At 45.5% G+C, this 12,922-nt stretch overlaps 1 protein-coding gene across 8 annotated transcripts in view; it reads right to left on the reverse strand.

Moving 5' to 3' along the window:
- The window catches only part of Garnl3 (GTPase activating Rap/RanGAP domain like 3), a 144,364-nt gene that overhangs the window by 77,260 nt on the left and 54,182 nt on the right, over nt 1-12,922 (reverse strand). For all 8 annotated transcript variants that reach the window (XM_076928519.1, XM_076928524.1, XM_076928520.1 and 5 more), the window contains one exon: nt 4,227-4,301. In XM_076928519.1, the coding sequence (XP_076784634.1) occupies nt 4,227-4,301 (75 nt within the window). The remainder of the gene's footprint in view (nt 1-4,226; nt 4,302-12,922) is intronic.

Here is a 12,922-nt window from a genome sequence, read left to right on the forward strand (position 1 = left end):
TTCCAGCTGCCTTTGTCTGGAATCACTATAAACAGGTTTATGAGGAAACCGAATGCTGCCCAAGCTTGTGCTGCTGACCAGCAGATCTGGGGCTGAAACTCTTCCAGGCATACGTGGGTTTTGCTTGGTTTTAAAATCTTACTTATTGCATTATTGTTTGTGTCCTTAAAAAAAATAACCTGGGTTTTTAACTCACTAGGGAATAAAACTGAAGGTTAAAGTTTGTTTTTTTTTTTTTTCAGAGACAGGGTTTCTGTATATAGTTCTGGCTGTCCTGCAACTTGCTGTGTAGACCAGGCTGGCCTTGAACTCAGAAATCACCCAGCCTCTGTTTCCTGAGTACTGGGATTAAAGGCGTGCACCACCACCATCCAGTTAAAGTTTCTTATTTTGTCTTAAGATTTTTTCTTGATTTTCCTCAAAAGCTATGTTTATACATATATAAATTAGTTATATGGAAGTAATTTTAAGCTTACCTAAAAGCTATAAGATAACAGGTGTATGCGTATATGCGGAAGTCCGAGGCTGATGTTACCTGGTCTCTCATTGAACCTGAAGCTCACTGATTGGCAAGGATTTCCAGACAGTAAGTTCCAGGGATCCATCTGTCTCTAAACCCCATACCACTGCTGGGATTTTCTGTGCCTGTTGCTGCGCCTGGCTCTTTACATGGGTACAGGGGGCTGAGCTCAGGTCCTCACATTTGTACAGGTATTCTGCTGACAGAGCCATCCATCCAGAACACACACTTCTCCCTGAGCCACTGAAGACTCAATTGCACAAGTAAAAGCTCTTTATCCCTAAAAATGTCAGTATATAGTTCTCAGGAAAAGGGGTCTTTTCTTGTATAACTAGAACATAGTCTTTTTACTGGTGCTGGAGTTTGAACCTTGATCCTTCTATATGCTAGGTAGGCAGGCACTCAGCCATTGAGCCAAAGCACCAGGCCTGCAATTCAGCTTTATCAGTTCTGAAAGTTAACATCTATGTAATATACCATCATCTGTATTCCACACTTGTCAACATACTCAGTGCTGACAAAAGCCCCCGGCTTCAGCACATGATCATTTTGTTGCTGGGTCTCATTTAGATTCTCTTCATAACACTTCAGATTTTTGTCTTCTGTGACACTGGCATTTTGAAGCACATCGTGTCCTCCCTTCCTTGCTTTTTTGGTAGAGCACTCTCTATCTCATGGCTGTCTGATGCTTCTTCACAAACAGATCCAGGGTCTTCGACCCCAGCCAGAACACCATGTGGGTAAGACTTGTCCTCAGCTCATCTAGATAAACCTACTTGAGCTGCCTATGTGCTCCCTGTTGGAGAGGTGAAGTGTGAGCACCTTATGGTGTTTCCTCTTCGCTTTGACCTTTTGGGGTGACTCAGGAGCAGCAGTGACTTGGCTTATGTTCCTTGGAGGATTTCTGCGTGATTCATTAGCTGCAGTCACTTGTCTTTCACCATGAGTCCTGGCAGCACTCCTGCTCCACAAAGCCTTCCATTATGCAACCAGGTCCATGCAGCTAAGGCATGATCCTGGGGAACACTGGCCAGGGAGCTGGCTTCAGCCACTCAGACTCCAGAGAGGTTGGTGTCATGGTTTCAAGGCTCTAGACCCTAGAGATCGCCAAGAGAGCTTTGAGAGAACTCTGGGACCCCAGCACAGCCTTCTGGACCTTCCAGGCCCCAGGTGCAGAAAGCAGAGAGGCTTTTTGGAGCAGAGCCTTAGCTCAGTGCTCCTCAAATGCACTGCAATGTGTGCTTCTGACTCTGGCCAACACGCTTCCCCAGAGCTCTCTAGGTGGAGTCTGTGACTCTTCTCCATTTTCCTTCCTTTTCTCTTTGTTCTCTCTCTCTCTCTCTCTCTCTCTCTCTCTCTCTCTCTCTCTCTCTCTGTTTCTCTCTCTGTCTCTCTCTCTTCTTCCCCTCTTTCTCTCCTCCCTCCCTTCAGCACTGAGGACCAAAGCCATGTCCTCCTGCATTTGAACAAGCATGCAGGTAATTTTGGTAACAATGACCTTTGGTCTATAGACAATGTTCTAGACCAGGGATTTAACACCACAGAGTTTATGAAACCCGATGCTGGGTCAGCTCTCTAATGTAGTAAAAATCCTATGTATCTGTACTATAAATTATGTTTAAAATGTTTTCCCCTTATCATCGTCTATGTTTTATACTTGTAAAAATAAAACTCTGAGAGGGGCTTACATGCTTAACTGTAGAACCTTTGAAGTTCCTGCCTTGGAGCACACATGCCCTCCCTGGGTACCCCAGGGCTGAACATGGCAACTGCAGAACAGAAGAATCCAGGGAGAGGCAGGGCTGAGAGCAATGACATATTGTGTGCCTCTACTGAGTCAGCTGGTAACGGTGAGGTTGTTTTTAAGGACTAAAAAGTTATTTCACATGTATCTTCACTGAATACCTAACTGAAATTGGGAGGGGGGACCCTAGCATCCAAAAGTTGTGTGTCTCACGGGACCAGACACCTTCTCTCCCTTGTTAAATGCACACAATGAGAAGAGACACGAGTGTACATAAGAACTGACAAAGAAATGGAGAACAAAGCAGCCTCTGTCCTCTAATGCTGGAGCAACAGGCACCTGCAGCCATGGCTTTGGTGTGGGTGTTTGGGATTGGGACTTGGGTTCATGTTTGCAGAGAAAGTGCTCTTACCCCCTGAGCACTTCTAGTTCAACTGCATCCTATCTAGTAGAATACAATTCTGCAGTAAGCATTCCAGTGTGCAGCTGGACTGTAACTCGCAATCAGTCTCCAGGATAGAAATTAGGGTTGTTCTGGGTCTTCCCCTATTTTAAATATTGCCATAATACCCCAAGAGGAATTGCTAGGCAGATGGTACATTCGTTGTTATTAACTGCTCTTCCCCCAAATTGGGTTTTCACATCCCCCAAACGGTAGACAGCCTTCTTGTGCTGACAAGGGTAAGCGTATGAAGAGCTAGAAGGCTGTCTCCTCTGTTTTGCCGTCAACTAATTGACATAAGTGGGATGGGGGGAGTCTCCTGTGGTCCACCCAGGGCAATGCTCATTTTAATTAATAATTGGAACGAGCACACAGATGGCAGGACAAACTCATCTGAAGGAGCTGTAAAGCTGCTCAGTGGGGGAGCTAATAGGACAGGTGACAGAATCAAGATGTCACAAAACTCCTGACAATTCATACTGTGGGATGTGTTAATGAGATTACACTCAGTGTGGACCATGCAAAACCTTGTGCTTAAGTATAAAACCCAAACCACTCGCGGTGAGACCAGGTGCCGCAGAGCAGGGCCATCTCTACCCTACTCAGCAGAAAACTGACTCAGACAGGAAGTCACATTAGTGATAGGCTAAGATTTAAATCCTAAAGCCATCTCAACCACACTCTGATGCTGCCTTGAGTCTCAGCAACAGTCTCCTGAGCTTGACTGTCAGACAGAGGAGGCTTGCAGTTCTCAGAGGATCTCTTGTAAGGAACAATTGGGCCCCTTCTTCTACGGCTCTGTGGGGCAGACCCAGTGTCCTGCATTAAGTCTTCTACGGCTCTGTGGGGCAGACCCAGTGTCCTGCATTAAGCTGTGAGGACTTAAGTTTAAAGGCTCTGGGTCATGAGAACAGCGTAATGGTATAGCACTTTCCTAGAACGAATGAGGCCCTGGGATTGTTCTCAGCACTGAAAAGAGACTGTAATAAAATAAAATGTCTATTTGGATGTGCTAATTGCCCTCATTTGATAACTCCATGAGATATATATGTATTGAAAGTTTACATTGTGTGACTCGGGATGTAGCTCAGGCAAAGAGCTTGCTTAATATGCATGAAACCCTGAGTTCGATACCCAGCACTGCATGAACTGTCATAGTGGTGCATGCATGCCTGTAATCCCAGCGTTCTGAGGACATGTAGGCCGGAGGAATCTTCCTTAGAGAAACCAAGATTGATTAAAGAGGCTGTGGGTCCCCATTTAGGCTGCTGGGGGCAGAGCAGTCCCATGTGTCTACTTGACTTTACCATGATTTTTTGAAAAAATATGTAAAATTACCAGCACCTTCTGTGACCCCATTGATGGTATTACCCCTTCACGTCTGCTTTGTGCAAAGCTCTGGAAAATTCTTATTTGTCCCTTCCAGGGCTTAGTTTAGGTAACTCATCTGCACCCATGGGGTTTCTGTCCACTGCCACAGCTGAGCACTAGGTGGTGATAGAGGAACTGGGCATCCTTACCTCATCTGTAGAGCCATTTTCCACCCGGAATCTTCCTGCTCTTTGGATGGCTCCATCAGCATCACTAGAGATGAGCTGGGGGGAAAGAACATTCAGTTAGGTAGCTGGGCCTCCATTTGAGAAGTTCCTGAGTCTCCCTCCTCGAAGCGGCCCCATCTACCAACACTAACTGGTGGACCCAACCTACAAACAGACTCTCTGGGACCCTCAGGGCCTTAGGAGTCTGAGAGAAAGTCCCACCTAGAGGGAACATTTTCCTAAACTGAAAAACATTAAAACTGTGATCCATGGACAAACAGTCTTGATCCACATCACATGTGGACAAATAGCAGCTCACAGATGGCAGACGCCAAAGCCAAGCCCCAAGCTCAGCCACCTTCCCAGGAAAGCCTAGAGAACAATTAGTGGCTGGCACAAACTCAAGGCGTAACCATCAGAGAAAGCTCTTGGGCTTCATTCAGTTTTAAACAGTTTCTGGAAGGCCAATGTGGCCCTTTTAAGGCCAGCTGTGTGCAGCTTGCCAGTAGACTGTCTTTAGGGAGCTCGGTGCTAGAAAGCGGTGAGCAGAAAGGAGGCTGGAGCTTGGCCTGGTCGTCCTTAAGCTGCTCTCAAGACATCTTCCTTCCAGCCTTCTCAGAAGCAACATGGAAAAATGGTGCATATATGGTTTTCAACTGTTAGAATCTCCCTGCAGTTCATAGCAAAGGTCTGCCAACAATGTCCACATCCAAATGTATCAGAACACACTTGCTGCCACCACAGGGTCCTTCTCCCCGCTAACTCATGCTCTCTCTCACACCAGAATATAACCTCTTATGACTGACTGCTACTTCATACTTCCACCTTTGCTTAAAAGACATGAAGGTGGGAAATAAAGAATACATTTTCAGAACCACCCACACAAGCAAATTTTACCATATTAAAGGATCTGAAAAAAAAGATTGGAATACTTTTCTCATGGTAAATATGAAAATAGAAGGCACGGGGATCTTTGAGTTCAAGGTCTACATAGAGAGTTCCAGGTTAGCCAGGTATGTATGAGATTCTGTTTCAAAAGACAAAGGGGGTGGGGTGGGGTGGGGTGGGGTGGGGTGGGGTGGTATGCTAGAGAGATGGCTCAGCAGTTAAGAGCACTTGTGGCTCTTGTACAGGACCTGGGTTCAATTCCAAGCACCTACATGATAGCTCACTATCAAATGTGATTCTAGTTTCAAGAGATCTGATGCATTCCTCTGTCCTCCACAGATACTAGGTATTCACATGGTACACAATACACAAACTAAAATCTAAATGTTAAAAACAAAGAGGACATGAAAGATGGCCCTGATGCTTAGATCACTTTTTTCTTTTTTAGAGGACCCAAGTTCAGTTTCCAGCACACACATGGTGGCTCACAAATGCCTGTAACTCCAGTTCCAGGGGATCCAGCCTGTTCTAGCTTCTGTGTGCACCAGGTACGTATGTGGTGCACACACATACATGCAGGCAAAACACTTATATGCATTAAATAAATAAACCCCCCCAAAATGAAATTGTATCCAGTTTTCCTTTATTGTATGCTCCTATATACCATGTATTCTTAGCCCCTAACACACACATTCTCATTTACCTTATGTAAGAACACAAAGTAGGTACTAGTATTAATCTTAGTTTTAGTGAAGAAAGAACATCACAACTAAGTTATATGACTAGTTGACAGAGCAGAGCTTAGATGTGACAGTGGCAGCTGGGCCTCAGAAGCTGGCAGCTGCTCTCCAAGCTTTATCTCAAGAAGGTCCAAACAAGTCAGGACTTACTATTAATCCTCTGCCTGCAAAGTAACCTCTGGTCACACATGGCAGGTGTCTATGTCAGTGGCTGGCTATTGGCAGTGTATAATCCCACATTGTCTTAAGGCAGAACGTGGGCAATGGAATTTCACCTTGTCCAAACAGGTCTGAGCCCTCTTGAGTGACAGTGAATGTCTCTTTCCTCAAAAGCTTTAAGTCATACTGGCAAGTAATGTGTAGTTGATGGTAGGGTTTAGGTCATACATGTTAGCTTCCCTCTAGAAGGACTGAGGGCTAAGGTCATCCATGTGATCAAATCCACCAGGAAGCCAGCCAGTCACTCTGCCAGTGCTCTGTGTGTCACAGCCAGCCCAAGCCAGGGTTCCACTGGAGAGGACATTTGGAAGCTCTATGTGGAGACTCACATGGATTCTTCTTATGCTGCCTGTGTCCTTTTGGCCATCACAAACCTAAGTGTGCTAACAGCTCTATCAATGAGTTCCATGAGCCTTCTAGCAAACTGTAAAAATGGAGGGCACTCAGGGCACAAGCTGTGCGGATGGGGTCAGAAGGAAGGAAGAGTCTGAGCACTGACGTTCTCTGAGGCCAGTTCTGAACTGTGAGTGAAAGGGCCTGAGAGATGGCTCAGTGGGGAGACCCATTTACTGAGCCAGCCTGGCAACCTGAGATTGATTCCCAGAAGGTACAAAAGGGAGAAAAGGAGATTCTACAGCGTTGTTGTCTAGTCTCCTGCCCACACATATACATCAAGGCACGTGTCTCCATACACAAACACACAAGTGAAGTACAAGTGAAAGACAAGGTTAGGTCTTCAGGGACAGCGGACACCCACTCACTGTTAAAAGTACAGGGAACAGCAGAGAGGCCACGAGTATGGAGATGCTGCTGCAGGCTGTAGCAGGGCCTTGGGATGAAGTATCTGGGGGTGGGGTGGGGGGTCACACCAGGACACGGAAGGAGCAGAGTGCCACAGTCAGTTAGTTCACAATGTCTCTCACGGTGAGAAGAAGGAAATCTAAGTTGGTAAAGTCCTGGCCACGTGAACCTCATGGTAGACGGGAGAAGAGCTGCTGCCATTCATGATTCACCCATACGTCCAAGAATGAACATGAACCATATTTCCCACTACATCCCCAACACTGCCAAGCATGAGCAACTGTGTACTTTCCCTTTGCTGTGATTAGAACAAGCATAAAGCTTGTCTCAGTTCGAGAAGTCTGAGAAGAAAGGAAGAACACACTTCACAATTTAATAGCTGGGAAAGAGTTAGTTCCCTCTGAACTCAGGGTTATGAAATCCAGAAAGAGACTTGACTCAGATCTCAGACTACGACTCTTGCACCCCTACTTGCATGGCTGCGGCTGCCTCTTAACCAACACAGACTCATACACCCCTGCTTCCTTCCAACCCTGCTTCCATGCAGTGGCTGGTGGATCTAGTAAATCCCAAGAGTTTGTGGCCCACAGTCCCACCTCTCTGTTGTCTCTCCTCTTCCCTGATTTACAAGCTACTGCTCTCGACCTAGATGGCTCTGGCCCTCCTTCTGATCTACCCAAGTGCCTCTTGTTTCAAGATGCCTTCCCTGACCTCTTGCCTGGGCAAAGGACCACTCAGCAAAGCTGCACTTTATACTCTTCCCTATGATTACCTGATTCTCTGGGTCTCTCTTTGGGCACACCCTTTGTTCCTTAATAAGCTCCACGAGCTGATTCATCTGTGGTCACCACAGCATCTGCAGAGTTGAGCCCTCTGTGTGCTGCAGAGTAGGGGTTTATTGAACATCTGTAAACAATAGATGAAGGCTGAGATTCTATGGGAAATGGGGCTGGTCCCTGGAAGGCTTGTTAATCATGTGAAAAATGTCATCTAGTGGTTGATCACACAGGAAAGAACAAAGAGAAGGAAGAGCCAAGCAGCCCAAACCATGAGTGCAGGGTGAAGTCAGCCTGGAGAATCCCTAACAGACTCTTGTGGGCTTAAACAAATGCCACTGAGCATGTTCTAGAGGGGCTTCCCAGACAGACCGAGGTGGAGCACTAGCTGGGAAGGAGGTTGTTCTAGTGACATGCAGGCTAGATGCACAGTGGCAGTCCCAGTGAGACTTACCCTGTCCCCATTCTATAGCTGTCTAGGGCCTATAAAGACTGTCACACTGGATAATAAAGAGCAGAGTGCCCCAGATAACTAAAGGACCAAACCCCCAACATTACAGAAAAAAAATCTTTTACCACAGAAGAAATGCTGTTGCCAGGTAGCCTTCCTTATCTAATTACGCCTCACAGACATCTGCTCTGGCCTATTAAAAGCACAGAAAACCTGGCTGGCACAGAAAATCAACACTAAGCATTTTGTTAAAAGATTGGACTCAGTATCCCCCAGAACCCATTAGAATGTCCACAGAACAAACCCATAAGTCCTCTCTTCCAATCCATCTCAGGGGCACAGTGGTCTATGTGCTATAAGGTCCACTTTCTTCCAAAATGCCATAGTCGTATTTGAACACAAGGCTGGACTTCATTTCCCATGAGGTAGCTCATCACCTGACTTGATTGTCTCCATCAGCAGGTGTGTAGAAGCCCTATGTGGCATGTACAGAAGTGTTTCTGTACCCTCAAGAGGGGTATGCCTTTCCCTGGCCCCTTTCCTTGACTCTAACAATAACCCTAGAGATCAGAGAGGCCACAGAATCTCATACAAAGATGAGAGAATCATCCTGGGTCTGAGTGTGGGGAGCATGGCCACCAGTCACTCACAGTAGCTAGCTGTGTGTGAGGGAGAATGAACTCATCAGATCTTGCTTTACTGTTCTTCTGTCTGTAAGGGAGAAATCACCCCCTTCAATAAGTTCACCATTCAAAACATGGAAACTGACCTGAAGCATCAGAACATGTGTATTTAAAGAATTAAGAGCATAATGGGCTTTGCTATGTAGCCCAAGCTATCTCTGAATTTATGATCCTCCTGCCTCAACCATGTGAGTGCCAGGACTACAAGTATGTACCTCTACAGCTGCTCATAAGTGTACAACTTCTCAATGCATTTATTCAGCTTTAAAATATGAAGCTAATATTGAACAATCCTATAAAGTACCATATAAGAAAAAAACTCTGGAAGCTCCTATAAAACTGTATAGACCCTATTTCAGTATAATGCAACTGAAGAAGAGCTTCCGTTTAAAGAGTAAAGCAACTGGAAATTCAACACCTACACTGGAGGAATAGCAAACCTGCGAACTACTTAAACAGTGAGGACAACGAGGGCAGCCACAACACGCGGTGCCACAGATGTCTTCATTATAAGAGAACTCACGTTCCAAAGCGACTGAACAGGAAGAATGAGAGCGGGGACTTAGGCATTTGCTTCTGCAAGATATGAGAACAAATGGCAGAGCACAGCCAGGGAAGGGAGGACAGGGACAGGAAAAGGTCAGAGAGCAAACTGCAGGATGAGAAGGAAGAGAAGTGACAGCTTAAGGTGACCATTACAAAGCCAAGGGCTGGTGAGGCAGGATACTCCTACATCCCAGCTTGGAAACTGAGGCAGGATGACCGAGGCACCATCCTCAACTACAGTAACTCCTGCTTAAAAAGGAAGACAGAAGTGCCCCTCCGAAGTGAAGAGAATACAATCACCAAAAAGAAAGGCTAAGTTTAATGAGATGGACAGTTATCTAGGTGAACAGTGAAAATCAAGAGGAGAAAGAAATTCCAATATGTCAATAACTGTAAAAACGAAAGACGCAGCTGTCAGGACACTACTACAGAGATGGTTTGGCTCTTATGAGGAGAAGCCTAGTGCCCACACACTTTAGTGACACAGCTGGGTCAGGGCATGTCAATGACACAGAAAGCAGGAAGCTTTCTTAGGAAAGAGCTTGCGGATCAGGGTAAGTGAGTCAATGCATTTATTACATGTTTGATTTCAGAAAGAGTCCATCTAAACAATATCCATTTGCAAAATTAAAAAAATTAATTTAAAAGAAAATAAAACAGAAAATATTATTAACTACCATTTAATAAAAATGTTATTAGTTTTATATTAAAGGCAATTAAATGACAACCTTCTTAAAAATTAATGCAAATATGTACTTCCTCAAAACCAGATTCCTTTCCGTTTTGCTTAGCTGCTCTGAGTCTCTGGGCTGTGGGTGGCTTCTGTTCCCCAGCAGCTCTGTTGGCCTGCACTGTGCCCTTGGCATTCAAGTGTACAACCGTAGGAACACGTTACACTCCGAAAAAAACAAATTTCCAAAAGGTTATGTAAAGAACATCTTTAAAAATAGTGTTTCATCTTTCCCCTCCGTTCTTTGCCCAGGCTGACCAGCTCAAATCCAAGTTTCATATTTGCTGGTTCTGTACCTGAGGGCGGGGTGGGGGGGTCCATCTGGGGTCTACATCTCTAAAGCAAAGACAACAAAAGCTAGAGGCAAGAGATTCAAGTTCAAGGTCAGCCTGGGCTACATGGAGGGTTTGGAACCAGCCTGGGCTACTTAGAGAGACTTTAAAAAAAAGTACTGTGTCTGAGTAAAACAGATGAAGATTCTATCTGCATCTAAGTGTGCAGAGAGAATTCAATAGTGTAAAATGTGTAATGAGCCCAGAATCGTCCCTGGACATCGTAGGCATGCGGCAAATTCTAGTCTACTATATTACATGCTATTGTGATAATGGTTAATATAAGATCTTCTGATCGCTATTAAAGCACTAATTATTGTATTGCTGATGAAATTGTCTTAATGCTCCATTCAAAATCTTGGACAATCTGTTTAAACATTGGTATATTTGGCAGAAAGAAATGGCGAGAGCACATTTTCAGGACCTGTACTGATGGATACATTAACAAAGATAAATGCAGCCTGGTTCTTGCTCTAGAGGACCCCGATGCTATGGTGATATGAGAGGGACAAAGGTGTATAAACAGATAAATCACAACTCAACCTGGTTAAATGCCATAACAACAGAAGCCAGCATAGGGTGCTGTCTGGAGGAGGTCAGAGGAAATGGAGACCAGCTCTGCCTGAGGGAGCTTTGAAAGGTTCCAGTGCTATAATGCAATTTATTCTGCAGTTCTAATGCAATTTATTCTAGTACAGGATCTCTGAGAAATGATTTTCAATATACGCAGGCTTATAAAACTGTAAATATTGGTCTAGAAAGCAGACTCCTTTGAAGTTTTATATGCAAATCACACATACCCTACACACATACCTTGCTGAGAACGTATTCAGAAGGGAACAAAGTTTTAGCTCTGTATCAATAGAAGAGTAGAGGCTGCAGTGTAGCCCAGTCCGGGGTCTGTCCCCAGCGGTGCCAATAAACATAAATGAAAAGGGTGGGGACAGGCAGGAAGGTGGCCAGATGGAGCCATGCTGCAGCTGTGCGTGGTGCTGTGTGGCTCATGTCCTGATCTGTTGTGTCTCATTTCCAGTGTGTGTACATTGCATGCAGAGAGGGGTAAAGGGCATGCTCTGGGGTGGAGGGGTCCCCTCTGGCTGTCTCCTTGCTGTTGGTCCTGTTCCACTGGGACAAGAGACAAGGCAGCAGCAATGTGGGAAGCCTGGCAGCCAGGGAGCTCAACATCTTGGTGTTTCACTAAGGCATCCTTGAATCTATGGAGAGATTCCAGGGAGACAAAAGAATCACCGGGAAGCTCACAGGCCAGCTAGCCTGGAACTCACAGTACAGTGGCAAAAACCAAGGAGGCAGCCTCAACATGCTTGCTGTGTCCGTATACATATACTTAAAAAGCTAGGGGTGATCTTTTAATTACATTCTTACTTACTAGCACTTCTGTTTTTTTTTTTCAAGAAAACAGCAGGCAAGATGGGGAGAGGGCTCTTTTCTAACTACTTACAAAGAGAACTTGGAAGAACAGTAAAGGGATTCTGCAGAACTGAGGGTCAAGAGCCTGAGAAAGAAGTCTGCCCAGAGGATGATGTTTTGAGAAGCAAGTAGGAAGCTACTCTGTGCAGAACCCAGCTCCACTACCGGCAGGAGTAGAGCAAGCAGGCCAAAGTGAGATTCAGCAGGCTGGAATGGAGGATACCTTGGTACCCACTATGTACTTGTAGAATTCAAATCACATCAGATACTGGGGCCTAAGGTTGTGGAGGAAAGGTGTGAGCCCAAAGGTCTGACAGAAGTCAGAGCTTCATGGCCTTGGTTATCTCCTTGATGGTGCTTTGTCAGGCTCAACAGATCCTCAGTTAATATGCCTAGGGCCAACAGATCATCTATTGCTTAGGGAACTTACTCCTGAAGTCACATTCACAGACTAGCTATCTGTGTGATCACAGACTCTTTCAAGGGCCATTTGCCTTGAGACACAAATGGCTTGATGATTTGATCACCTAGTTAACACAGCACAATCTGCATGAGGGTCAGGTGCTGGAGGCATCCGCTGCTCGAGAATGTTCCAAAGAAGGAAATAAGGAGTCAGGACTAAGAAAGGACTACTGTGTTACCAGAGATGGTGACAAGGATGAGCAGGTCAACAAGCTTATCAGGGGATGAACTAAGGAGTCATGAGGTCTCTCTGGAATATGGCTAGTTAATGAACAGTGACTACTCAAGCTGAAAAGAAAACAATAGAAAAGTGGCTTTCCATCGCTGGCATTTTCTCAAGCTTTTGTAGGGAGCTGAGCAAACACTACTTCTATACTCCTCTTCCAACCAAAGCCCCTGCTCCATGTGATTTCCAGAGCCGCTGGATGAGATGAGCACAGAAGGCCCTGCCTGCCCCCACCCCACTGCAGACCGCTACAGGACAAATACCAGCTAGCTGCTGGAAGTTATGAGGAAGCTTTGTGTAAGCTGTCTGCGCAGCTGCTTGGATCAGAGAAGCTCCAGTCCAAGAGGCCAGTGATGTCTGAGGGCTGGGTGGATATTCTGAATGCAGAAGATACAA

This window comes from Arvicanthis niloticus, chromosome 2 (genome assembly GCF_011762505.2).
Source record: "Arvicanthis niloticus isolate mArvNil1 chromosome 2, mArvNil1.pat.X, whole genome shotgun sequence".
Taxonomy (NCBI): domain Eukaryota; kingdom Metazoa; phylum Chordata; class Mammalia; order Rodentia; family Muridae; genus Arvicanthis; species Arvicanthis niloticus.